This window comes from Centrocercus urophasianus, unplaced genomic scaffold (assembly GCF_019232065.1).
Source record: "Centrocercus urophasianus isolate 14NV4802_14NV808 unplaced genomic scaffold, USGS_Curo_1.0 seq_23, whole genome shotgun sequence".
Taxonomy (NCBI): Eukaryota; Metazoa; Chordata; class Aves; order Galliformes; family Phasianidae; genus Centrocercus; species Centrocercus urophasianus.
Genome location: NW_024884789.1, coordinates 5,392,196 through 5,418,205, shown reverse-complemented (window position 1 = coordinate 5,418,205; position 26,010 = coordinate 5,392,196). Strand labels below are relative to the sequence as shown.

Below are 26,010 nucleotides of genomic sequence, written 5' to 3'. Positions count from 1 at the left end.
ATGCCGCTGCCGTGCCGGGGCTGGACGCTGGCTTTGCTCACGCTGCTCGTCGGCTTCCTCATCTTCGCCGACATCTCGGAGATCGAGGAGGAGAACGGGTAAATTGACGGAGGGAAGGGGTGCCGGAGGAGGAGGAGCGGTGAGGGAGGGGGGGTGCGCCCGGACAGTTTCTTTGTCTCCGGCTTTCCCGGTTTCTCGCTCGTAGAAGTGAGAAGGAGCGCGGAAATAGCGGGCGGGGAGCGGGGTTGGTTCGGGCGGCGTGGGGCAGCGCGGTCCTGGTGGGAAGCGGGACCCGGAGGTCCCGTTAGGGACAGTGGGGTGTCAGCCCGACTGGAGCCGCACCGCTTCTCTTAGGGGCGTTGAATAGCGGTCCGGGTAGGGCTGCTCGATCCTTCGCAGGTCCGGGTAGGGATGCCGGGCAGGTAGCAGGCTGCTCGGAGGTATTGGAGCGGATAGCGGCTCGGAGAGAGGGCTTTGGGTGCGGGCAGCGCTCAGGTGTGGACGGGCTGATGGAGGGGCGAGTGGCAGCCCGGGGGAGCGAGCGGATGGGCGTGGTGGAGCACCGGGCGATGGGTGAAGGGACCCGCCCGGCGAGCGAGGAGGTGCGATGTGGGATGGGGGTGATTGCCCTTCCCGGTGCCTCTGTACGGCAGAGACTAAAGGAACCCCAAAATCTAGGGAGAGGAGCAGTGCCCTGCCCACCCCGTACCACCTCTGAAGGCTGGTTAGGAAATTAGGGAGTGACAGGAACAGGAACGGAGAGGAGGATTTGCATTAACCTGAGGAACTCATTGCAGCAGTGTGAGAAAACAAGTCAAATAATCACGACAACATGGGGGGCACTTGTAATGGCACAGGGTCCTTCTTTCTGCATAGGAGCGGGTGGCATTTCCACCGTTCGGTATCAAAACAAATACCTGGCACTTGGCTGAAAAGAGAAAGGGAAGGCAGGGATGTTTGTCATTGTTTCATTGTTGTGTTGTGCTGAGTGCCACAGGCAAGAAGTGCCCAGAAGCATCCAGCCTGTAGGTTACCAGGCGGGATGGATTATTGCTCTGCAATCAGCTGGCACCATCTATATAATAATAAAGGAAATGAAATGCTTATGAAGCATCCTTCCCATCGGACAGGCTGCTCTGATCCCGTTGCTTTCCTCCCATCACCTTTCCCTGCTTCTGCTCTTTCTTCTCTCTCCTCTCCTATCTGCTAGATCTGTCCGCTAGAACTTGCTGTGCCCTTATTGAAAATCCATTCTGTTTTGTTAGTTGCTCGTCCTGCTTTTCCCCCTGGTTCATTAGGGATTCCCAGTGAGTGGCTTTCTTTATTTTTATTTTTTTTTCCTCCTCTTTTCTGTACATTGTATGGAAATTGGATGTTTGCTGGCTGCTTATCTCCCAGCCCTGGCATCTGAGTTTGTTGTTGTACTTCTCCGAGGAAGTGCTGCCAAACTGTTCAGCGGCAGCGACAGCAACAGGGTCAGAGGAGTTGCAGAGGAATAACGAGCAGCCCATTCAGTACCACGCTTCTGCCAGTGCAGGAGGCAACGTGCACAGCCCTGTGCACTGCTCAGCCCTGCGCTGCCCCACATCTGCTGCCCTCTGATAAGTGGTCATCAGTCCCATGCTGATTTTTGTAGACAAGCTACAGTGTGGGCTGGGACACAGAGCAAAGGTGAGACCCGGCTGTAATAAGAAATAATCATAAAGCGAGAGTAAATGACATTTTCTCCTTACTTCTCTTTTCCCATGCATTTCTTTATCCCCACTGTACATCAGAAATCCCAGATGTGCTCCATGTCTGAGCTCCTTCACCCCATTCACACAAGGGGCTGCTCACTGATCATTGCACACCTCAAAGCTCTAAGCAGGGGAGCCTGGTGCAAAATGCAGCTCATCCCTATGTGCAGGGATGGTCAGCATGATGCTGGGAAGATCTAAAGGTCTGTGGTTCATTCCTGGGCTTCAACAGTGGTTTTTTGGAACAGGTTGAGCAGGGAGGTTGGTGTAGTCTGCAGTCTGTGGAGGTGCTGAAGAACCGTGGAGATGTGGCACTGAGGGATGTGTCAGTGGGCATGGTGGGGATGGGCTGGTGGTTGGTCTGGGTGATCTTAAAGGTCTTTTCCAATGATGCTGTGATTGTGGATGTAGGAAAGCCAGCTTCTGGGCTTGCATGATAGCAGAATTGCTTGCAAGCAGGAGTTGTAGGCGAAGGGAACTGTGTGACAACAAGTGCATGTGACAAAATGTGCATGACGGCACAGAGGAGCCTCAAAGTTTTGTAGGAGCTCTCAGTGTGCAAAAGGTGTTTGGAAACTACCAACGGCTTTCTGCTCAGCCCTTCCCCAGATGGAGATTATTTGGGTGATGGTTCATTGTCTTGCTCTGCATTCCCCATTGCAGGCAGCTGGCCCTGGCACGCAGGGCTGGGGGCTGCAGGCAGGTGCAACTGTTTTTTTCCTTTTCCTTGGCATCGAAGCACTCTCTAATTATTGTGCGGAGGGAACAGCTTGCCCACTTTTATACGTGCCCTGCCCCCTGCCTGCGAGTTGGATTGTTTTTGGAAGGATATGCCTTATACGGGTAGGAGAAGGGGGAATGTATTTCTCTCACCTACGAATACTGAGAAATCTCAGAAAGAAAGAACAAAATGTTCATTAGGTTCAAAGTAAGAGTGTAATATTAACTGGCAAAAGGACCAAATATATATATATATATCTCGTGCTGTTTGCCCAGACAAGTTCCCAGCATTGCAGGTGAAGGGGGCTCGGAGTCGAAGCTCTGCCTGGCAGAGCTGTTTGAGGAACGTGGTTAGAGTCCGCTTTGCTCCTCCAGCTACGCACGGCCCTTCCTGCAGGCGGAGACGCTGAAACATCGAGGTGAGGGCAAGGATGGCCACTCAGCAGCGTGGCGGTGCCGGGGACGTGCTGCCCTCCAGTCCTGCGTGTCCCATCCGCACACCCACGTCCCAACTCGCGGGGGATGCTGGCAGGGATGCGGTGAAGCCGAGACGTTGCCGGCGTCGTTGGAGCTTCGGTCCCCAGAAGCCGCCCGGTTCGGCTGCTGAACTTTCCCTACAGCCCGCTGATGGGTTTTCTAGCGCTTTTCTGCCTCTTTGTTTCTCCCGAAGGAAACAAAAGAGACGCTTTGGGTAACGCGAAGCGATCGCTGCCGGTTCTCCAGGCAGCCGGGATGGAGGAGAGGGCCAGACGGAGACAAAGGGCTCGGCATCCATGGGGATAATTATCGCGAAATTCTGCTCCTCAATGGCAGTTTAAAGGCACTCTTTGTTATGCGTGTGCCGTCGCGGTCCTGCGGGGGTCCGGCTGTGGCCTGATTGTCTGTAGAGGGAGCTGGTGACCCGCTGCCACCAGGTGACTTCTCAAATTAGCGGTGAGCCATCTTAGGGAGCGCTTGACACTTGGGTAATGGGTTGGACTTAACGAGCCAACCTTTTCTTTGCCTGCCCAAACCGCGTGCCTTCCCGTCCTGATTACAGAAGGAATTCTGTCAGCGCTTTGAAGCGAGGAGCCGGAGAATCGCATATTGCTGCCCTGCCCCAAAGCATGTCCCCAGAGGGCCGCTTTTTCATCGTGTGCTCTGTCCCGACGCCTGCCTGTTCGGGAGATTTTGCTCCCTCGGTGCTGCATTTGCTCCAGGTGTCTGTAGCATGCATCAATCATACAATGCTTTTGGCAGTGGAATCGTCCTGCTTAAGTCCTTCAGGCTGTGATTTACTGCACCTGGTAACAAGTCATGGATCACTAAGGTTGGAAAAGAGCACTAAGATCACCTGGTCCGACCATCACTCTGAGACTTGCTCTACACTAGAAAGTTTTGGTGAAAAAAGCGCCCTATTCTGCCTATTCTGGGTTTTTGCATGTTTACACATGTGAGCCACCAATGATCTGAGTGGGCCCAAAGGAGCATTGCCTCTGCAGGAGTCAGCAGAGAGGCCTTTGTGTCCATTGGGTAGGACAGAACTCTCACAAAAGCTCCATGCTTTTTCAGGCTGGAAAGTGAAACCCATGTTGGAGCACTGATTTGAATAAGAAAATACCAGGGCAGCCCTCCTGACAGTAACTGCAGCAGCCAGTTCTGGGTTGGTTGCACAGCTCCCCTCGCTCCATCAGTGCTCCTTTGCTCCATCCCAGCAGAGCTTCCAAGTCATGCTCAGTACCACCCCAGTGACCACAGCAACCAAGAGAACACTCCAACAAGTGCTGCAAGTTTCCCTCTTGCCCAGGTCGGCTTTCTGTTTCCTTTCACTACACCTGCAAATGCGTGAGTTAAATTCGGAAGGAATTGGACACTGATAAAAGGCTCTATTTTCTTTTTTTTCTTGTATTCTGTGTTCACATGCCTGCAGCAACAGTGGTTTTTCTGCTCGGACATCTGTTCATCTTTGCCTACCTGCATGCCAAATGTGCTTTTGATCTTGTAGAGGAGCATATCACAGGAGCTCCCACTCCTTTCCCTGGGCTTGCTGGTTACAAGTGTTTTGGTTTCTCATCCCCAAGACCAGAACTACTTAAAGACATCTGCAGGCTATAAAAACCAGTTGTTTCGAAGACAGGCTTCCTCTAATTGCCTCCATCATTTGCTTTCTCTGGACCTGGGTCACCCTCAGCAGCAAGAAATAAGCCCAAACCACAATACTAGGCAGCAATTGTTTCGCTTTTTCCCTGGCTTCTTTTTGCAAGGAGGGAGTTCCCTAGGCCAGCAAATTCACTGTGGGAGCAGAATTTAAGGTGTCGTTCAGCAGACACCGTGGCAGAGCAGGCCGGTGTCAACAGCTCTGCTCCTTGCATTTTAATAGTGGGGGTAAAAAAGAAGAGAAAGCAGAACCTTATATTGTATATATAACCTTATAATATGTAATATATATCCTTACAATGCCTTTTTCCTTTGTATCCTGCTGTATATCTGAACAACCCTGGTGGTGGTGGTCTTGAGAGAAGCATGTTCAGCAGTGCTGATGGCACAGTAACTTTGCTGGTCCTGCTCTTGTGTGCTCACAGGTTTCTTGTTTGCATGGCGTTCGATTCATTGAGCTGGCTGCTGGTTCAGTGGATCTTTCCAAAATGAAGCACTGGAATCTTTCTTCTTGCTGCTGCTGCAAACAGGGTCCATGTTACTGCATATAGAAATCCACTGGGAGGATCGCAAACAACACCAAAAAAAAGCACAAGCAAAAGTGTGGCCAATCTGCATGCTGAGCACACGGTTCTGCCCATCTAGCACAGGCTGGGTTGCTTTTAAAAGCTCGGTATTGTCACTGTCACAGTGTGGTTTTGGAGTGCTCTGTTGATGAGCATCTCAATGCATCCTGGTGTGCCGAGTTGAGTTGCACTCCTGGTACCCAACATCACACTGAGGGTGCTCAGACAAAAGAGCAGCACCAGGAGGATGTTGCTGCCCAGGAAAGGTCCTCAGCACCGATGCTGACAGTGGAAGAAACCACATGAGGGGCTGAGTATTCCAACGAGCCTGGAGACTACAGCCCCCCCAGTGTGCTCTTTTCATATTGCACCATTCCCTTTTACTTTGTCCTGAAGATGCTACAAGAGCCACTGGAATTTCTGCCTTGTAGGGCATGAATGCACAGGCTGACAGGATCTGCTGCAAGACTGATGCTCTACTGCTTGTGACTTCCAATAGCTCTTCTGGCTTAAAAAATGATCTCGGGAAGAACGCACAGTGTAGACATGGGTATTTTAGCAGTGACACTTTCGTCTTTCTCAGCTCTTTTTGAGGACTCCTAGTATTTTTCTTCTCCTCTCCAGGAGGGGAAAATCGAAATCCACAGACAACGCTCTCATCTCAAGGCCTCTTTGGATCCTTTCTGCCTGCTTCTGTGGCTTTTCCTGTGCTGGATATTTCATTAATGTGGCCGGAGAAACTTTTCAAGAAAAGGGTGTATGTGGCACTGAGGGACATGGCTAATGGGCACGGTGGGATGGGTTGATGGTTGGACTTGAGGATCTTAGTGGGCTTTTCCAACCTTAACAATTCTGTGGTTCTGTGAAGGAGTAAGGTCTGGCAGAGTGCAGGATGGGGAGAAGTAGAGTGTATGATGTGTGAGTGTGTCAGTGGTGACAAAGCAAGAGCATTGTATGATGATGGACATGTGCAGACATGAGAGCTGGTGCTGGCTCATCTGTGTCTGGCTGGGAACAGAGCCTGTGAGATGGGGGTTTAGTGCTGATGGTCTGGTTACCCCAAAGGGATCCCTTTTCTCCATCTTGTGTCCTTTCACCTTTGAAGCTGCGCCTTTCCTGCTGCCTCTTTGCTGGTTTTGTCATGTAAGCATTTCTGCCTAATTGGCTTATTCCCTAATAAGCAATAGGTGTCTCTGTTTTGCAAACTCATGCATCTCAATTCCTGTGCCCTCGGCGTATGCTGGCAGTGATTGCACACAGTGATTTGCAGCCAGGCAGAGAGCTGAGAGCCAAACCCTGCTCTGATTTACACCGGAGTTGGTGCAGAGCCGGCAGGCGGGGCTGCTTCAGTGCTCCTCCAACTCCTTATCCCTTCTGGTCCTGGGTTGGGCAGGTGATGCAGGTGAGGCTGACATCCATACGGGTAGATAGATGGCTTTGAAAGAGGGGTGATTTAGATTAGATGTTACGAGGAAATTTTTCACTGAGAGGACGGTGAGGCCCTGGCACAGCCATCGAGAGAGCTGTGGGTGCCCCTTCCATGGAGGTACTCAAGGCCACATTGAATAGGGCCCAGGGCAGCCTGAGCTGGTGGGAGCAAGCAGACCATGGCAGGGGGTTGGAGCTTGATGATCTTGGAGGTCCCTTCAAGCCCAAGGCATTCTCTGGTTCTGTGATTTTCCTGAATGCCCCGACATGGGCAGATTCTCTGAAATGCCTTCTTATGACTGGATAGAAAGAGTGGAACTTAGAGCTGCAAAAATAGCACCTGATATTTAGGAAGTTTTTGACACTCTCTCTGCCAAGCTGTGACAATATGAACAAGTGAGATTTTAAACACATCCAAGTGAGATTTTAAATGTCTCATCAAGATGTATTGCGGGATCTTTCATCCTAGCAGGCGAATGCTTTAGAAATGTTCTCCAAATTAATCCCCAGGGAGGAAACTTGCTCCCTGGGAGGGCACACGTTGGCAGGTCCCAGTCCCCTTCACACCCTGGCTTGAAAACCTCAACAGCAACTGCTGAAATGTCAGCAGGAATGATCTGCAAATACCAAACATTCTGGTGTTAGGATGTGTGATGCAGGGAGGTGGGTGAGAAGCAAACCTGAGAACTGTGTTTCTGGAGTGAGGGGAACGTGGGGGTGGGCAGGTGGTGCTGCCTGCAAGCAGCTGATTTCCAGGGTGGGAGACACACAGGTGGCAGCCAGTTCTCATGCTGCAGGCTCTGCCTTTTGTGCATGCATATGGGGTTACCCATGTGGTTTTGGCCAAGCCAATTCCCCAGTACCATCCCAAAATCATGACATGCACCTAACATGTGAGGGCTGTGAGGACTCAATGAGTGGGTGTTGCTCATTTACACTCCTCAGAGAAAGCAGGAGCTCTGAGCTCTCTTTCTGAGGAATTTGGATGAATACATTTAGTTTGACAGTCCCACAGCGGGTCATGTAGATGCTACTAGCTCTGTTTTCCATGGATGAGAGCTGGGGTAACCTGTCTTGCCTAAGGTTGGGAAGGCGACCCAACATGGTAGAGTAGAACATTTGCTCTACAAGAAGTGCAAATGCAGCCCATGATGTGCTCAGAATTTGTGTCCTTGGACCATTCATGCATGTTGTGCCTGCTTCCCGTGTGTATTCTGTTCTGGAAAGAAGGAGGAACCAGGGGTTGACTTTTATAAAATATCCCTGGATAACACATTTTTAAATTTGTATGCCTGCACATAGGGGTGTGTGAAGCCTGCTGTTGGAGGCCCAGTCACCCAAAGAGGCTGTGTGACCTACTTGTTCAGTCAGAGGATCTCTAGTTTCATATATCAAAATGGCTCAAAGCAAGACCAAACTGTGCTGAGCGACAATTAAGATTATTATTTAAGAAAAGACAGTGATGAAAAGGGAAACAAAAACCTTAAACAACCCATTCGTTGACAGGAAATGGAAAGTCTTTGCATACCTGGTAGATCAAGAATTCTTTATCCAAGAAAATTTGGGCCTGAATCATAAGATAATTTTTCTTTCTTATCCTCTGATATATGAATCAGTGTCACTTTGCAACCGAGCACAGAAATTCCTGACCTATATAATATCTTAGATAGTCAAAATTCAGCTTGAAGAATCTCGAGGCAAAAATGAGAGAGGATGGTGTAAGCCAGTAATATGGCATTAGCACGTATAGACGTGACTTATCGCTGGAAAACATCCAAGCAGAAATCAAAAGGAGAGCGTTTTGTAAATAATAGGATTAGGGAGCAGGTTGGTATTTTGTGGGACTGGCTATACAGTCAAACTGATAACAACTAGATTAATAAAGTAATTCAGTCTAAACACGGTGTAGCCCTAGAAAGCTTTTCAAAATCAATGCCTATCTGTGCAATTTTAATCAAGGTTGGTCTTCGCCTTTTGATGCCGAGAGATTTGAAACTCCAGGTCAGTGAGATGTAATAAAATGGGCTTTGTTTGTTTGTTGGTTGCTTTTACACAGGCCTGTTTAATTACTGCCTTCCATTTCTTAATGTTTGCCTCTTCCCAGATGGGATGGTGAGGTGGTACAGGTGGTTTGCCTTTGTTGGAGGCTACGGCAGACATTGGAAAATATTGTGTTTGGCTGAACTGCAGGCATTTTGAGCCACTGGAGGGCTGAGCTGAATACTTGGATGGGTCAGTCATGGCTCAGTGCAAAGGGAGATTGTAGGGGAGGTATCCCAAAGTTGCACTGTAGGGCAGGAAGGAACAAAAGGCAGAAAAGCAGTTGGTTTTGGATAGGAGAGTTTTAAGATTGACTGGACCTTCAGTGAAGTACCATATCCCAACCTCTCTGTATCTCTGTGGTTTGGAAAAAGGAGCCGAGCCTGGTGCAGGGAGCAGCATCACTGCCAGCATTCATGTACCTGCCAACAGCAGCCCCACTGTTGCTGAGCCAGGCATTGGCTAGCAGAGCCCTGCTCACTCCAGCACCAATGAGCCATCCCTTCCGTGTTCATGTAGGATAGCAGTTTCATGTCATAATAGGATATAGAGCCTGTAAGTACCCAGAGAGGAAGGCAGCATTTCCTTGCCCTTTTGGGTACCAGGGAACCCACAGCAGTGCCTCATCCCACGGCTCCCAGCTTATCTGTCTGTATCCAGCAGCTCCAGAGCCTGCTCGAATTTTGGGAGGAAGCATGCACGGGGCTGTCACTGAGGGCACATGAAGCTTAGACTGGATAAATTCATTTGAATAATACATTGTGATGCTTCAGATCCTGATGATGACCGAGCATGGATGGGATGGAGCTAAGAAGTCTTCTCCACTTCCTGATTTCTGTGATTCCCTTCCACCCCCTTTCACAGAAATGGTGAACCAGAACTTATCAGGGAGCAGCATTTCTTTTTCTAAGCCCTTAATCCAGTCCCTATCTCTCTTACAGCAAGTGTGAAGGAGTGTGAATCCCATTTGGAAGGCTCCTTCAGAGGAGACGTCTCTGAAAGGCTGCGTGGTTTGCACGCTAATCCTGCCTGCTCCCACACCCTGCGGTGAACCCCATTAAAGCAGAGGCTTGTTAAATGCCAGTAGGCTCTAGGAATAAGCTAGTCCTGCTGTTCCCTTGATACACCAAAAAAAAAAAAAAAAAAAAAAAATTGAAACAGCTCACTGGCTCTCAGGTTTGTCAAAGGGAAAAGGAGAGTGTCAGAGGGAGAATCTCAATGGCTTTGGCCACAGATTGTCTCTGCAGGAGGGAGAGAAGGGACAACCTTTGTGGCATTTCCAAAGGTTTCACATTATGCAGTGCTGAGGGCTGCACTCAGCTTAACTAAAGGGTTTACATCGCATCCCACAAGCCTGAAAATCTTTTTAATGCTACCAAATGGTCATGCTCACTATTTCATTTGTGTCTAATGCATTTGGGATCTTTTCAGTTCTACTAGAAATAACATACTCCTGAGATACATTTTCATTAAGATATATATTTCCAGGTAATAATATTTCTGCTGGAAAACAATTTGGTTCTCTTTATGAGCGTGTTCATGTGGATATCTGTACAGTGGAAACAATAAAACAGAGCAGTGGGTACGTGGCAGTTGAAATGTGTCTGCCACTGAGCATCACCTGAAAGCAGGGTAAGAGTTCTTTGTGACCTGTTAAAAAATAGTGAGCTGAATCAGGAAGGGGCTCTGCAGCCATCTAAATGGACAAGATGGTATTCATTGAACTGAGGATTGGTGGGTTGAATGAGTGACTCAGGTTTCTGAAGAGGCTTGGTGCCACCCATCCTTTGTTACAGCATCAGTCCAGTGCCTGGTGTTGGAAATTCGGGCTTTCCACTGGCACTGTTTTGCTCAGGGAGGTTTGATGCCCTCCTTGTGCCGTTCCTTGGCAGTGGCACTCAGGGTCTCAAGCCCAGCTTGTGAATGAGCTGGCCTCGTAGCTCCAGCCTGCTTACACCAAATGTGAGACTGGGGGCTCCAGGGCACCAGTGGGATCAGAGGGAGCAGGAGCAGGGCCTTGGGTTTGCATGGTGTCACCAGGAGAAGGTGCACAGTGAGGACAGGGTCTCTGCAAGTCTCCCAGGAGGCTAGAGGCTCATTTTGGTTAGGGTGGAGATGCTGGGCGGTCTTCAGTGAAGGACAATGGCTTCCATTCTCCAGGAGAAAGACCTGGAATCCCATCCAGGTTGGTCAGTTGGTCCTCACCGTAGGACAGGGACATCCCTTGTCAGCTCAGAGGTGAAGGAGAACTCTGGGCACTGCTCCCGCCTGATCTCTAAAAACAGAAACAAGAAGAAATGTATCTAATGCAACCTATGGGCTGCATGCTGCTTTGACAGCAGAAAGCAGATGTCTTTGATGGCTGATTAGAGAGCGCAGGTATTATTCATTCGGTTGGGTAGGAGCTCTTTTGCTGTAACAGTTCTACAGCTGCGGCAGGGCAGTGGTGACAGTGAGTGTGAAAAGGCCTTTGCAGGCATCAGGACATCTCCGCTCTGACAGGGTGGTGTGTGAGCCCTGCCTCAGCTCAGAGCCCTTTGGAGCAGGTTCTCTTGACTGTTGAACAATGCTTGGCAAAGAGGAGCTGGGTTTATAAATAATGCATTTCCTTTGTCTTGCAGGAGTTCTGGAGGCAGAGGTACAATCAGATCAGCTGTGAACAGCTTACATAGCAAATCTAATAGGTTTGTAAATTAGATTTTGTGTTCATTTGTTTTTGCTGTAAGGCAGCTATTAATCTGCTTCTCCTCTTTGCTGGATAGTGCTGGTCTTATTTAGCAAATGTATCTGTTTCTTTTCACTTCTGCTTTGCATTTTCTTAATCGTTTCTCCCCCCTCCTCCCCCAGCTCAGTGCAATAATCATTTGCAAATAACCAAGGATCTGCAAGTTGTGGTGATTGAGAGAATGAGAGAGTTACTTATTGTGAAAATAAGTCAGTGATAGAGTTGCCATTTGCATAGTTTTACTATGTGCTATTAGGGGAGAGGGAGCTGCTTTGACATCAGAACTCCATTCGGTTTTATCGTAATGCAGTTGGGTAACGTTGCTCCATTGCAGTCATTCCGTGGCATCACAGCTTCATTCCGTGTCTGTGTTATTGTTATGATGGTGTTGTGTCATCCCAGCCTTACCGAGTGATGCGGTTGCGAAGCTCAACACCACCACTCAAGAAAGACAGGGCAGTGCTGTTCCATGGTGACGTCACAAGGCGTGATCAAAAACACAGAAAACAGACCCCAAAAAATCGTTATTCCCAAGGCTTCTTTACTCGTTTCCTTGAAGATTTTGACACTGACACCTCGTAGTAATTTTTTGCAAGGCATGAGATGGTGTGGCAAAATGCAAGAGCGGGAAACAACCTCTGGAGAAGGTCCTGTAGCGTTGGTATGTATAAGCACACACCGACACTCTGGCAGCCAGCCTTTATAAACAGCCTTGAGGAACACATTTCGTTTCCCTTCTGCAACGTTACGTACTTGGAGCCATAGTGTCCCCCAGGAGCACCTTCTGAGGGCTGGAGATGTGCTCCCAGGAGCACACATTGTCATGAGCCCAGGCCACCAGCTCTGCCCTACGTCCCCCTCTTTTCACTCCCTAGGCTTCACCTGCCTTTTATCAGTGTGTTTATTTAGAGACCATTCCCCAGCTGGAAGAAGCCCTTTGCACTACAGAGGGAGATTCCCTTCAGCTGGTAGCGAGTGCTTTTGGCTGTGTGTTTTTCAGAGTGCTCTGAAGTGTGAAGGCTGTTTTGGGGCTGCGGACACATGCGCAGCTTCTTGATGAGGTGCTTGGTAATTCTCTTTGGAGGGCTGGCTGGAATCAAATATGCAGAGGCTCCTTTAATTTATGCCATTTGATGTAAATTGCACTGAAGTGCTGGGGCTCGTTTGCCTCTTAGAGCAGGGATTAAAAGCTGGGGTCTCCCAGTGATCATCTCGAAACCACAGTGGGAGTTTATGTGGCTGTTCCTCATCCCCGTGCTCATTTCTGGCCATGGAGCAGGCAGTACGGATGCTGAAATCTTTTTCTTCTTCAACAGGAGGAAAAAAAAAAAGTGATCTGCGAGCCAACATCCCCATTTGGGTTCCACATATCTAATCTCACAAGCAGAGCCAGCAGCTCAGTTAAAACTCATTTCTCCCTTGGGTGAACTGCAGGTTGCACTTCTCTCATGAGGTTTTTAACCTGGAGCTGAGCTTTGGGGCACAACCAATCTCTCGGTGAAGTCTGGGGTTCTGCGTCTCAGCCTGCCTGCAGAGCTCCTGCTTCCATGTGCATGCGTTCTTCCAGCCTGACATCTGTGACTGTGTTTTATGTAAACTTGTAGGTCTGTGTTCGTGTGAACAAGCAGGAGTTTAAGGATTTGTGTCTGCTTGAGTGTAGCAGAATACAAACAGGCTTTCAGTTCTTGTTTGGGTAATAACTACCATTTTGCTTTTCTGATGAAGTTTGAATTCCAGCAGCCGCAGCCTCAGACAGTGATTAGAAATGCCATTGGGATGCTAACGGATCCTGTCTCTCTCCCTCCATCTCTCTTTTCTCTAGAGCTGAAGTAGTAATAAATGACTCTTCATCTCCAGCTGTTGTTGACAGAAGTAATGAAAGCATTAAGCACAACATTAAACCAGCCTCATCCAAATGGAGACACAACCAGACACTCTCTTTGAAGATCAGGTACTGGTAATTACCTATAGGACAAGAGACAGATCTGGTCCTCTCCAGTGCAAGCTGGCAAATTGCCTCTGTATATCATCTGAAGAAGTCAAGGAAGAAATAAAAAGCTTATCTCCTGCTGAGCTAGACTTCATATCTGTAAGCTATCGCTTGGAAATGAGTTTCTGGCTAAAGCAGCTGGCCTTGCAGCCTTGCTCAAGCCCCAGTTCCCAACCAGAGCTACTGGGGTGCTACTGCTCTGCCCAGGGTGGATGCAGAAACCCCAGCAATGGGGGAACACCCACTGGAGGGGCTGGGTTGGGCAGAAGAGGGCATCCAGTTGGAGCTAGCTGTTTGCATGCAGTTCCTGGATGGCAAATGGGAAGCAAGAGGCCATCTTCTGTATTACCCGAATTATCAGATTGGATATTAGGAAAAAATTCTCAGAAAGAATGGTGATGCAGTGGCACAGGCTGCCCAGGGAGGTGGTGGAGTCACTGGCCCTGGAGGTGTTCAAGAATTTGATACTGAGAGATGTGGTCAGTGGGAATGGTGGGGGTGGGTTGATGGTTGGACTGGGTGACCTTAGTGGTCTTTTGCAGTCTGACTGATTCCATGATCTCTGTACATCACCTGATGGGGCCATTTCTTCCCTGTCCTCAGGAAACAGATCTTGAAGTTCCTGGATGCAGAGAAGGACATTTCCGTGCTGAAGGGGACGCTGAAGCCTGGGGACATCATCCACTACGTCTTTGACAGGGACAGCACCATGAACGTCTCGCAGAACCTGTATGAGCTGCTGCCCCGCACCTCTCCCCTCAAGGGCAAGCAGTTCCCCTCCTGTGCCATCGTAGGCAACTCAGGGGTGCTGCTGGGCAGCGGCTGTGGCCCCGAGATCGACACACACAGCTTTGTCATCAGGTAGGGCACGTCGTGCTGCATGCTGAGCGTGGGGGTTTGGGGTCTTGGGGAGGTGAAAGTATAAAGCTTAGCAATGCCAGCGCCATGCTTCAGTGCCTCTGCTCCTGGTGCTGGTGTCCCTGCAGACACAGTGCCCCATGGGCCTGCGGTGGTGGGTCCCCATCCCCACCCCATCTCCGTCAGAAGATGCTCAAAGCAGAGAAGAGGTGCATGCTTGCTCTCTCATCCCCAGCACCCATGCACATCCCTCAGCTGTGGGAGCCCACGGATGATTTATGGGCTTGCAGACTTTTGCTTTCTGGCAAGTCTATTATGAGGACAGCCCAATCCATCAGCAGCTCACAGAGTCAGTCCCTGTGTGACATAGGGGTGAGGATAATGTCCCCTCTGTCCCTGCTTACAGCCAGCTGCTGCCTTCTGCCCAGAGGGGGATGGGGCCGTGTCAGCTGCACCTTTAAATAGAACCTGAGCAAGGGAGCAAATCACTTACTCAGCTCTGGCAAAGTACAGGGAGGGGGTTTTGTGTCAGGCAGCAGAACTGCATGAGAAAAGTTATACTGGGTATTGGGATAGGATCGGGATGTTGAGTGATGTCTCCTCTGCCATATAACCTGGTGGGCAATGCCTGGTGGGCTCAATCCAGCACACAGCTCTGTTTATTTTCAGCCATTTGACTCCTGCAGTGAGTGGGTCAGATGGGCTCCAGGCCCAGCATGCCGCTTGCTTGGTTTTCTTTCTGTTTCCCCAACTGTAAAGTGGGGAAAAGAGCAGTAATGGCTGATTATGGAGACAGATGGTTAGGATGCATTTCCTGCTTGTTAACTACTGTAACTTCACTATAAAACACCACTGGAGAGCACAGCATGCTGCACAAAACCCCACATGATGGAGGAGGGGTTGCTAGTGGTTTATCCCACTGCTCTTCCATCCTCATCCCTCATAGCCCCCCCAGGCTTGTAGAGCCCCAAAGGGACACCTGTTAAAATGACAGAATGCAATTGGGTTTTGAAGGTCACAGCGTCCATCAGCACACATCCTGGCACCATCACCCACGGGTGTCATTGTCACTGCTGGTGCCACTGAGGCTGCTGTGAGCAGAGACTCACTGGCTGCAGAAAAGAAGGGGTTTGGGATAATGTTACTCTAGCAAGGCTCAGGCTGAGGGCTGTGGGTGTCACATTGCTATTCCTGGAGAGAAGGGAGGCTGCAGGCATTAAGCCCATCTCCTGTGCATGAGCAGGTAATGGTTTCCAGCTGGTGTTTGGGGCACTATCAGCTCTCTGTGCTGTGTCCCACCTGACCCCAAGCTGCTGCCACATGGGAAAAGCCATTTCGTCTCAAACCTGCTGTGGCAGCAAACCAGGAAGGTTTGTTGCTATGTTTTATTTTCGAATGGCACCAGGAGAGATACGGACCCATTTAAACCCACCCACCAGCTTCATGTATTATAAGTGTTGCCCGGTGACATGTGCACACACATCTTGGTGCATTGAGGAATGATAACCTGATGGTGGGATGGCTCAGTGTTTCCAGGTGAGAGCCTCTCTAATTCATTGCAAGACCTCATTCTCCCTCTGCCACCTTCCAAAAGCGAGAGCAAACAGACACATCTGTCGCTGCTCTGGCTTTTAGCATCAACCCATTGTGACACTTTTCAGTGCCCTCTGTCACACCCGTCACTGAGGGCTGTTGGGTATTTCCACTTGCAGGTGCAACCTGGCTCCTGTTCAGGAGTACTCACAGGACGTGGGCACGAAAACGGACCTGGTGACCATGAACCCATCAGTCATCCAGCGAGCCTTCGAGGACCTGGTGAATGAAACGTGGCGGGAGAAGCTGCTGCAGCGCCTGCACAGCCTCAACGGCAGCATCCTCTGGATCCCTGCCTTCATGGCCAAGGGGGGAAAGGAGCGCGTGGAGTGGGTTAACGAGCTCATCCTGAAACACCACATCAACGTCAGGACTGCCTACCCCTCACTGCGCCTGCTGCACGCCGTCCGGGGGTGAGAACGTGGTCGATGTGCTCAGAGCTGGGATTTTGTGAGCTTCCCCAGCAGGAGAGCAGTCACTGCATTTGTGCTCCCTTAAGTGGACTCTGGTCCCTCGATGTGGGCTGGAGACTGGTGCAAGCAGGACCCCTTGCTCTGCTCTATGAATATAATGTCTTCTAGCTATGCAACAGGGCGAGCCTAAATATCCAGGTTGGGTACTAAGAAAAGTTTTTTCTCATAATGAATGGTTGGGACTGGCACAGACCAGCCAGGGAGGTGGTGGAGTCACCATCCCTGAAGGTGTTCAAGAACCATGGGGATGTGGCAGTGAGGGACGTGGTTAGCAGCCACAGTGTGAGTGGGTTGGCAGTTAGCCTAGATGATCTTAGAGGTCTTTTCCAACCTTTATCATTCTGTGATTCTGAATCTGCCTGTGCTTTGCTGGCTGTAAGCCTGGATATCGTCACAATAACTCCCCATCCCACAGCTAGGGCTCTGCTAGGAGAAATGTGTGTGGTGGCCAGCTGAGCTGGTGACAAGGTTTGTCAGCCTGAAGCAGGTGTGGAAATCTCAGTTAGCTCCTTTGTGCCAGGAAGCTCATAGGGGGGCAGAGACAATGGGGGAGTCAATAAGAAGCTCAGAAGTTCCTGAGTAGCCTATGGGTACCTGTGGTAGTGCTAATTGCATTGTTTATCTTAAATGAACTTCCAAGGCATCCTGACGATCTTCAAAGCCCCTTACAACCCATTCTGTTCTTTGAACTTGCAAGGCATTGGAGGTGCTCTTAGGGTTGTCCCCAGCACGAGCCAGCCAAAAGGATCTGGTCAATCCCAGGCAGCAACAAGGGGTGAGAAAAGTTGGGTCTGCCCTCAGGTGCTTCTGTTTGAGATTTCTGGGGGCTCAGAAGCTTTTTACAGAAGATTCTGGCTTTGGGGTAAAGAAAGAGAAGGGGAACAACGTTGTGCTCACAGAAAAGGGGGGAAAACAACCCAAATTCAGAGCTATTTCTAGCTGTAATTGACTTACTTTATCTGTCAAAATAGAATTAAGCTCCTGTAATAAGTCCTTTAAATCAACAGGCTGCTAATCCTGTGCTGGCAACCTCTCCTGGTGCCAGGAATGTCCCGCAGGAAGCTCTGCAGGGCTGCCAGGGGCTGGGCACTGCTTTCCTGTGGAGGCAGAGGAACCCCCAAAGCTGCTCATCCCCTGGCACCGTCCTGGTGTGCTCCTGGCTGGCATCACGTTGTCCCCTTGTAGTCCCACAGGGCAGCTGGACCTCTGCTGGTGGCTGAATGGATGGTGGTAAGCCCTGGGGTTGTGTGGAAGGAAGGCACAGGAGACCCCTCTTGGTTGGAGTCCTGAAAGCCCTTAATTGGAGCAGGGCAATGGGAAAGGTGGCTTGTGCTGCACTGAGGGAATCAGCCAAGGGCAGAGTGTGCAGCTGGTGCTGGGCAGTGCTAATCCTCATCAGGCCCTCCAAGCCAAGGGAGCTGCTGCCTGCCCTCTCCTCCTGCCTCTCAGCCCAGCAGCAGGAAAGCAAGGATGCTACTGGTTAATGGTGATTGTAATTAATATTGTAGCCCCGTCGCTAGCCAGAAGTGATGGGATCACTTCAAAGCTGACTCTGTGAGCTGTAGCCTGGCTAAGGGGCCGTACAGAAGGACCCCTCCAAGGCTGGGGTTCAAAGGGCTCTGTCGAGTGTAGTATCAATATTGATGTTATCTTTGGTGCACTGTCTTCAGGTTTGGGCTCTGGGATGGATTTAAGAGCGATTCAGGCAGTAATGAGTGAGCTGGTCGCAGTTGAGGGTGGGTGCTGATAATCTTGGGGAGTTTTTCAGATACCTGTAGGGTTGTCTTGACCATTTGGCATCGTTCCTATGATGTAGTTTGGGCTGTGGGAGTATCAGCATCACTAGGAATTCACTTATTTGTCTTCTGTGGTACTGCCCAGTTCCTACAATGTCCCTCCTGTGCTGCTGTGCCAGCGCTGTCCCTTTTCCTTTGCTGGATAAAGCTGCCCTTGATTTATAATCTGCCCTAAGTTGATTTGGAAGTCAGAAAGAAATGGGCAAAGTCTTTCAGCTAAGAGACTCTTCTAGATATTTTATTATTTCTTGTAGAAATAGCACTTTGTGCAAAGACTAACCTTATCTCAGCCAACTTCAATTCAGCCACAAAAGCTTTGCCTTTACTCTTCTTCCTTCACTTCCAGTGAAATAATATTTGTGAGTTCTTGACTCCTCCTTGAACCGCAGTGCTTATTGTCCTGCTCTGCTCTCCCCCAAACCAGGATGCGTTCCAGTGGCAATCAAACACTTCTTCCTATAATTTGCAGTGCATTTGGGGCACTTGTAGAGAGTGTATTGCTGAGATAAATAGAAAGCATTTGTTTTCTGTTTTCTTTAACAGCACCGTTTGAGACATCACCTTCCTAGCTCTGCTGGTGTCTTAAATGTTTGCTGATAGCTTTTGTGCTGATGCTTCTGGATAACTGTGCTGTAGGACCGAGGCATTTTTCACACTGTTAAACTCACCAGCTCTGCTCCCTGCCTGCCAGTAATGGGGAAAGCCATCAGCATTTTCATGGAGGAGCTCAGAAGCAAACCATGAATGCAATGAAACAGAGTCACTAGCTAAGGTGCCTGTTTCCAGTGTCGTTGCCATGCATTTTGGGGTGTGTGACTCAATTCTAAGAGGTTCTCTAAAATGTCTCCTGAGCAACACACCCAGCAAGTACAGCAGTTGTCTTCTGGCAGGGAAGCAGGTGAGCCTGTTAGGAGTCATCTGCTAATGTCTCCAAAAAGCCTTGTAATCCCTATTGCCAGGCAGCTTTTGTTAGAGAAATAACATGAAACGCAGGAGGCAGAGGGAAGAATTGTACCTGGAGGTCTGACTATTGCATCTTGCGGAGAATTTGTGGACGCGTTTCTGTTTGCTTTGTATTATCTAGTCTAGCATTTCTCACCGTGTCCATCACAGGGGTCCCTTGGCAGTAACCAGTTCTAATCCCGTAAGATTTTATTAAGAGCTTCTTGAAAGAAGAAAATCGATAAGTGTTCCAGCTGTCCCGTTAGCTTTGCCAGCCAAACAGCCCTGACAGCTTGCGTGTGTGCGCCGTGACAGCGACTGCCCTGCTTGGAGTCCACAGCTCCCATAGCACAGCTCTGCCACCTGTCCTCAGAAACCCAGCTTGGTGGGATGTAAGGTGGATTTATCTTTGCTTCGGATGTCTCCCTGGGTCCCACACCCAAACAACATCTAAGCCTTTGAGTTTTTAGCACGGTAGTGCTCTGAGGTTGCCTTTCCCATCCATTGGCCGTGATGGAAACCCTCCCCTGGTCCCTCCTTGCCTGCATCCTGACAGTGCCTATCTGGTAGCCTAGCCGAGGGCAGAGGTGTCAAGTGAGGGACACAGACAGCTACAGGGTGCACAGGGAGGGGAAATAATGACTCACAAGTGTATGAATGGAACAGGATGGAGGACTACCACCCCTTGTGTGAGCCATCGTTCTTGCTTCTGCACAAGGAAATAAGGCACGTTGTATCCAAGCTGTGGTGTGTTTACACACAGTCCCCATGACATTTCATTTGTTCCAGTTGATCAAGAAGATTTAGGCTTTTCTTTGTAAAAAGAAGTGGAAAAGTGCAGGAGGGAAGGGGGGAAGAAACAGAATGATCCTTTTTCGGCTGCATTCCTCGTGTTCAGTCTGTGTGGAAATGGTTTAACTCGTGGGTGTTGGGTGCCCTGTGTGTTACAACTGGCATTGCAAATACCACGACCAGGAGATGACGCGCACCACTACTCCACGTCCAGCTTTTGCACTCCTGGACAAGACCTGAGGGGGGTCAGCTGCTCTTTTTACCCATCCAGCACTGACCTGTATGCAGCTCTTGGTTATTTTGGTGGAATTAATGATGGAAACTAGACACACAGCCCAACAGGGGGATATTGGTCTCTCTTCTGGCTCCATGCATCATTTCCATCCTGTGCTGTTCCCTGTTGGTACCAGTGGGTCCTAGCATGCAGCAGGGGGAGCACAGGGTGCCCTCAGGGTGCTGTCTCTAGCTGCCTTCAGACAGCTTTTCCTGAGCATTAATGGGAGCAAGATGTGTGTGGCAGACTGATAACGTGCTTCAGACAGGCAGGGGCTAGCACCTCCACAACAGCTTGTGTTTGTATCACACTTCTACGAGTAAGCCGTTTGAAAAAGGTCTGAAATTGCATTATTTCAGCTATTCTGATTTGTATCAAGAAATAATGCAGCTGAGGCCGCTGAAACTTGATTTCTTCATTGACCTGGGTTGCTTTTACTCATTTTATCAGTGTGATGGATTTTCAGTTCTATTATCCTGCAATTTAACCCTCGCCTGTAGAGAGCACATTACCCAAGGGTTTTCTTGGATGCATTGGGATGCACCCACCCACTAGCACAGTACTCTGAGCTGCTCACTCTGAAGCCTCCATCCTTAGCTGCCATCAAGTATTAGTTCGGGTACTCAGGCCCATGTCTGGCCTGTTTCCTTAGAAAAGATGGCCTCGATGATTGTGGTGGCATTTCCCATCTGTCATTATCATGATCCTCCAAACAAGAGCTGTCTCAGGCAATTTCTGCCTGGCAGCACTCAGCTCCCTGCTCATGGCTGCATCCCACTCGGGTGCCCGACCACCTCCAGAGCTGCTCGCATCCCTGGGGTTTATTTACACTGGTTCTGAAGGAGGTCAGCACGTGGGCAAAGGCTCTGAGAAAGGAGGCATTGAGTTTTAGGACTGCTCTTTGCTCTTCCCTTTTAATTGCTGTCTCTTTCCATAAAATGTTGCAATTAATAGTTATGGTGATTGGTGTAGCCAGTTTGAAAAATAATTACTGCCTGCTTCAAGATTATCTTTCCTCCTAATTAAAATCCTGGACCTCACATATTAAAGGTGCGCTGTTGACACAGCATCCCATGTGCGCCCAGACAACCTCATTTGGATTTACAAAATTAATTAGGTTTCCATCCCCAGCTGTTCTCCGCTATACTGGGAATGTGACCACAGTCTCCGTTGGCTAATGGTGGGAAGATGAGATCTTCCTGCATAGCTCTTACACTCCATCGGAAATGGGTTGTTAAAAAAGTATTCCCCAAACCATTTCCCACCTTCATTGTTTAAGAAACAAATTGCAAATGCTGTGATGTGGTCAGTGGTCTGGTTTGGCCATCGTGTATTATGTATGGCATCCATTCTTTTCATTCTAAGCATCTGAGTTGGTTCCTACCCTGATGTTGTTGGAAAGTTTGGAGTGTTCAGCTGCCACGTGTGCTTTGGGTTGTTGTGTTAGAGAGCTGCTTTTGATGCTAGTTGTGCACGTTTGTTAGTGGGGCTCTTCTGAGGTTGCCCCCAATCCTTTTTGTCATTGTTAATATGCTTCAGGTGGTGATGGTGAAGTGAGATGTCCCATGGGCATCATGTATAGGTGCAGTGGTGGTTTGTGTCTTCCCCTAAAGCAGGCCCACTGACAGGACAGCTCTTCCCAGGTGGCTTCCCTGCTGCCTGCTGTATCCTAATTCACTGCTAAGTGGCCGTGATATCCTCCCTTTCTCTGCACACATCAGGAGTCTGGTGTGATTACCTTGAAAGCAATCAAGGAATCTGTCTCATCCACCTGTGGGTTAAGATGACCTCAGCACCTCTGCAGCCTTGGCTGCCCCATAGCTCAGCCCTTGGGGCTGGGTATTGTGTTTGTTCCCTCTAGTATTTTTTTCCTCTTTCATGCTGGATGCTGAGGAGAGAGATGGGTGAGGAGGACCTCCACCCTAAAACAACATACCCATTATTGGCCAGCCCTGGGGTGTTAGACCCCCGTGAACTCTGCTGTCCCCTGCCCTTGCCTCTGGAATTTGATTCACCAGAAAAGTCAATTTTCCTCTTATCTAGCTGAGAACAAACGAGTACATTTTGTGCCTTGGTTGCTAAATTTTAATGGCTTTTGTGAAAAGCTAATTTGCAGGATTATGGCTCTGCTCTCCCGTGGGTTCCCGCTTTCTGAGCCCCAGACCCTGGGGAGCCCAGCAGGAACTGTGAATGAGGAGCGAGATGCATTTCGTGCTCAGTCTCCTGCACCCGGTCCCTTTGAAATACCCACCATAAGTAATCTGCTGGCAGACCCCGTGGTGAAGGCTCAGACAGGCAGTGGCGGCATCAGTCGTATTTTGGGAGGAAGGAACAGCCTGGGGACCTCTTCCACTACCCCAACTTTCTCCATTCTGTATTTCCTCATCTGACAGTGCTTTCCTGCTGAGCAAACTGGACAAGCTGTCCATGCAGTAAAGCACTGGCACTGGAAACTTCGTAGTACAGGGGTGCTGATACTGCAGTAACTTTTATCAGCATTCCAAAATACTTCTGCTGATGCTATTTCTGCTCATGCATTGCTATGGGATGCCTCCTTCCCCCTTTCTTTTGGCCATCCCTCATATAAACTAGCACAGTTTGCAAGTGAGTTCATCTGATCTCTATGGCATGTGGTATATTGTGGTAGGCGTGGTGTATCGTGGTAGGTGTGGTGTATTACAGTAGGCAGATGTATTGCAGTGTGCACTATTGCATATTTCATGGACTGACTCTGTGCAGTGTTCTGATGTATTCTGACACAGGATTGCAGAGCAGTGGCTGGGTATAACAGGAGCACGGTGGTATGCTTGAGCTCTCTCAGCCAGCTGACCCTTTCTTCAAAGGCAAACGTTTTTGCAGCCCTGTTGTGTTTACTGTCAGTAAATCTTCGTTCATCAATGGAAACTGTCAGCTGTGTGTGTGTGAGTGTCTGCTTCAAGGAAGGGGCTGCTGGAGTCTACTTGACGTGAGGATGGTTTGCTCTGTGGTATCGATCTCCTGGGTTGATTGGAAGATAATTGTAGGCTGAAGTACTGAAGGCCAGCGTTGCAAGCAATTTGTTTTTCATAAAGGATTGCCAAGACGTGAGATGCTTCAATGCCATAGCAACACGCGTGATGTAACCGCCAGACAGAGAGCAGGAGATGCTTATTCATGAAGCAACCCCTAGAGAGGTTTTCTTGGCATGGAGAACTCTTCTGCTAGTCAGAAACCTCTCACTTTGAATCACCAATATATCTCAGTCACAGAAAAAAAGTGAGAGACACAAGCTTTGGCTGCCGGGGGATGACAGGTTCTCTGCTCTTCCCTTGCAGGTACTGGCTGACCAACAAGGTGCACATCAAGCGACCCACCACTGGCCTCCTCATGTACACCTTGGCCACTCGCTTCTGCAACCGCATCCATCTCTACGGATTTTGGCCGTTCCCCCTGGACCAGAACCAGCAGCCAGTCAAGTACCACTACTATGACAGCCTGAAGTACGGCTACACCTCACAGGCCAGCCCGCACACCATGCCCTTGGAGTTCAAAGCCTTAAAGACTCTGCACCAGCAGGGAGCCTTGAAGCTGACTGTAGGGGAATGTGAGGGGGACACGTAGGGCGGCCCCGGCTGCGATCCTGCAGGCTGCACAACCGGGGCAGGACGGGGAGGGGGCAGAAAGGAGCCCAGTGGGGTTGGGTGTCTTTGTTAATGCGCAGAGCAGCGGCACAAATATATATACGTGGTACCTATATATATTGACCTGAGTATTATAACTGTTCGGTGTTTCACCAAGGAACGGGTAGGAGACATGCGTGAGCATCTGGAGGGCCCAGCCTGGGTGAAACCTTGGGTTTGCTGGGCTGGGCCAGGCTTTCGATCTACGTCCATGACGTGTGATGGTGACCTTGGTTTTTGAGGGTATGTTAGGTGATGGGTAGACGTTCAGCCGTTTGTTGTGACTGGTCCGAGGTTGGTAGTTAGTTTGTTCGGCCAAGAGCGCCGCTGCCGGCACGTTCTTGGCTCCGTGCTCGGGGAGGGAAGGGGCAGGGAGCGGGGTGGGCAGGGAAGGTTTGTTGGCGGCTCTCACAGCTCAGAAGCACCAAGCAGGAGCCATCTCCTGCCCTGCAGGACCCGGTGCCCGGCAAAGTGGCATGCAGACTCATTCCAAGTGGTGTGGGCATGCGAGTGGCCCTGGGGGGAGATGCAGCCTTCGCTGGATGAGCTGGGTGAACAGTTATGAGGATGCTGAGGGTGAGGATGGGTTTTCCTTTCCTAAAGAACAATGCAGAAAGGAGCAGAGATGCTGGAATGTGGCAGGAAGGAGGTTTGATGCTGCGAACCAACACCATTAGGATGAAGTGTTTTACTGTGCTCTAGTATAAGACACTCAACATCTGCCAGGGCTCGTGAAAACTATAAGTATGACGAGCTCTAAATTCCCAAAAGCTACCTGCTAAGCAGCCTGCCTTCTCTCCCCATCCAAAAATAACTGCTGATAAATCGGCGATGGGCCTGAGACCCAGCCAAGTAGAAAGACTGCAGGACTTCAAGGGACTTTGTCAAGTCTAAATAATTTATTTTCACTTCCCTGCAAGGAGCTAGCACACTGTGCCGTGTTCCTGGAGTCCTGCTCTTGCCTTTCTTTCAAGCTCCAATTAGTTGTTGCTGCGAACAGTTAAATAGGATGTCAGATGGATCTCAATGGGATGCTTGCACAGTAATGAACGTCAAAGAAGTAATTAATCTTTTCCCGTGCTTTTCTGAGAGTCCCTAAATATGAAAAAGTTCTTACAGTTACACATTGGCTTTTCTGTAAATTTGGGGTTCTTTTTTTTTTTTTTTTTGTGGGAAGCAACTACATTGGTCTGATTAGCCCATTTAATTTTCTGCTTCTATAGCCTCCTCAATTCATCTCCTAATTAGCAACGGGTGCCAGAGTGCAGGTGGGCCCAGGGTTCAGTGAGTGCAATTTGGGTTTAATTTGTGTGTAAGCAAATAATGTTGCACAGCCGAGCCCTGGGTTTGTGTTGCAGTGCTTTCCTGGCAAGTTTTCTGCACCTTTGTGCCTCCTAATACCACTGTGGTTTTGAAGTTTAAGAAGTGTACCTCCTGGGTCTGGTATACTTGATATTGTTTCTTTAAAAGCAAAGTGCTTCAAGTGGTAAAAGAAGAGCTCTCTTTCATGTTTTGGGATGTAGACAGTATGATGCCCATAGGAACCTCCAGCCTGCTAATTAGTGTCAGATGAAGATGCCGAAGATTAAGGTGTAAGCAACTTTATAGTGGATAAATGTGAGCTAATCTGCCACTGGGGAACGTTTCTTTCCAGCTCCAGAAAATGATTGATTTTATGTATGCTTTTTAAACCTGTTTAGGTTGTTGGGTTTTTGTTTTTTTTTTCTTAACTTTCTTTTTACTGAGTTTAGTGACAGGATAAACTAAATCTGGCTGTGAGCCTCTGCTTAAGCTGCTGAGGTTTCCTGAGACAGGAGGAGGCAAAGAGCGACATTGCAAGGTGGAAGCCATCTGAAGTGTCAAGGAGCATCCCGTGATTCAGGAGTGGTTGTGAAGTCCCTGGTTTGGTACGGAGGAGGCAGGGATGGAGATGAAGGCCCAAGACGGCTGAAGTCAGCTGTTGTATGGAGGGGCCTGGGCCACGGTACTGATCGCTGTTAGCAAACCTTCTTTTTTGAATAAAAATACGAGAAATGAAACAGATGTGCAGTTGTGATGTATTGATGGGGTAAGACTGTAAAACACCCTCGCCAGTTAAATAGGGAGAAAAGGGAAGACAAGGGACCTGTGGCAGGTACGAGGCTATTTGTGTGCTACACTTGTGGCCAATGCAAATCCCTGTTGGGAGTGTGTTGTGCCTTCTGTCTCCAGCAGATAGCTGGGACTCAGCTTTACCAACCTTGGCCCCTGCCACTGGACCGCTTTAGAGCCTGTTTCGTTTG

General features: G+C 49.4%; 1 protein-coding gene across 2 annotated transcripts; it reads left to right on the top strand.

Annotated features, from left to right (window-relative positions):
• ST8SIA2 (ST8 alpha-N-acetyl-neuraminide alpha-2,8-sialyltransferase 2) lies at positions 1-25,753 on the top strand. Of its 2 annotated transcripts, XM_042824459.1 has the most exons (6): positions 1-98; positions 11,248-11,310; positions 13,174-13,302; positions 13,945-14,202; positions 15,912-16,205; positions 23,384-25,753. In XM_042824459.1, exons 1-6 carry the CDS (start codon positions 1-3, stop codon positions 23,667-23,669), a joined length of 1,128 nt encoding a protein of 375 aa, XP_042680393.1. In that variant the 3' UTR covers positions 23,670-25,753. The 2 variants fall into 2 exon arrangements, with proteins under 2 accessions (XP_042680393.1, XP_042680394.1); XM_042824460.1 differs by lacking the exon at positions 11,248-11,310.
• The last annotated feature ends 257 nt before the right edge of the window (positions 25,754-26,010 follow it).

Coding starts and splice junctions, on each gene's coding strand:
- ST8SIA2 (XM_042824459.1), top strand. CDS start 1: ATGCCGCTGCCGTGCCGGGGCTGGACGCTGGCTTTGCTCACGCTGCTC. Junction 99..11,247: donor GAGATCGAGGAGGAGAACGG/GTAAATTGACGG, acceptor TTTGTCTTGCAG/GAGTTCTGGAGGCAGAGGTA. Junction 13,303..13,944: donor ACACTCTCTTTGAAGATCAG/GTACTGGTAATT, acceptor CCCTGTCCTCAG/GAAACAGATCTTGAAGTTCC.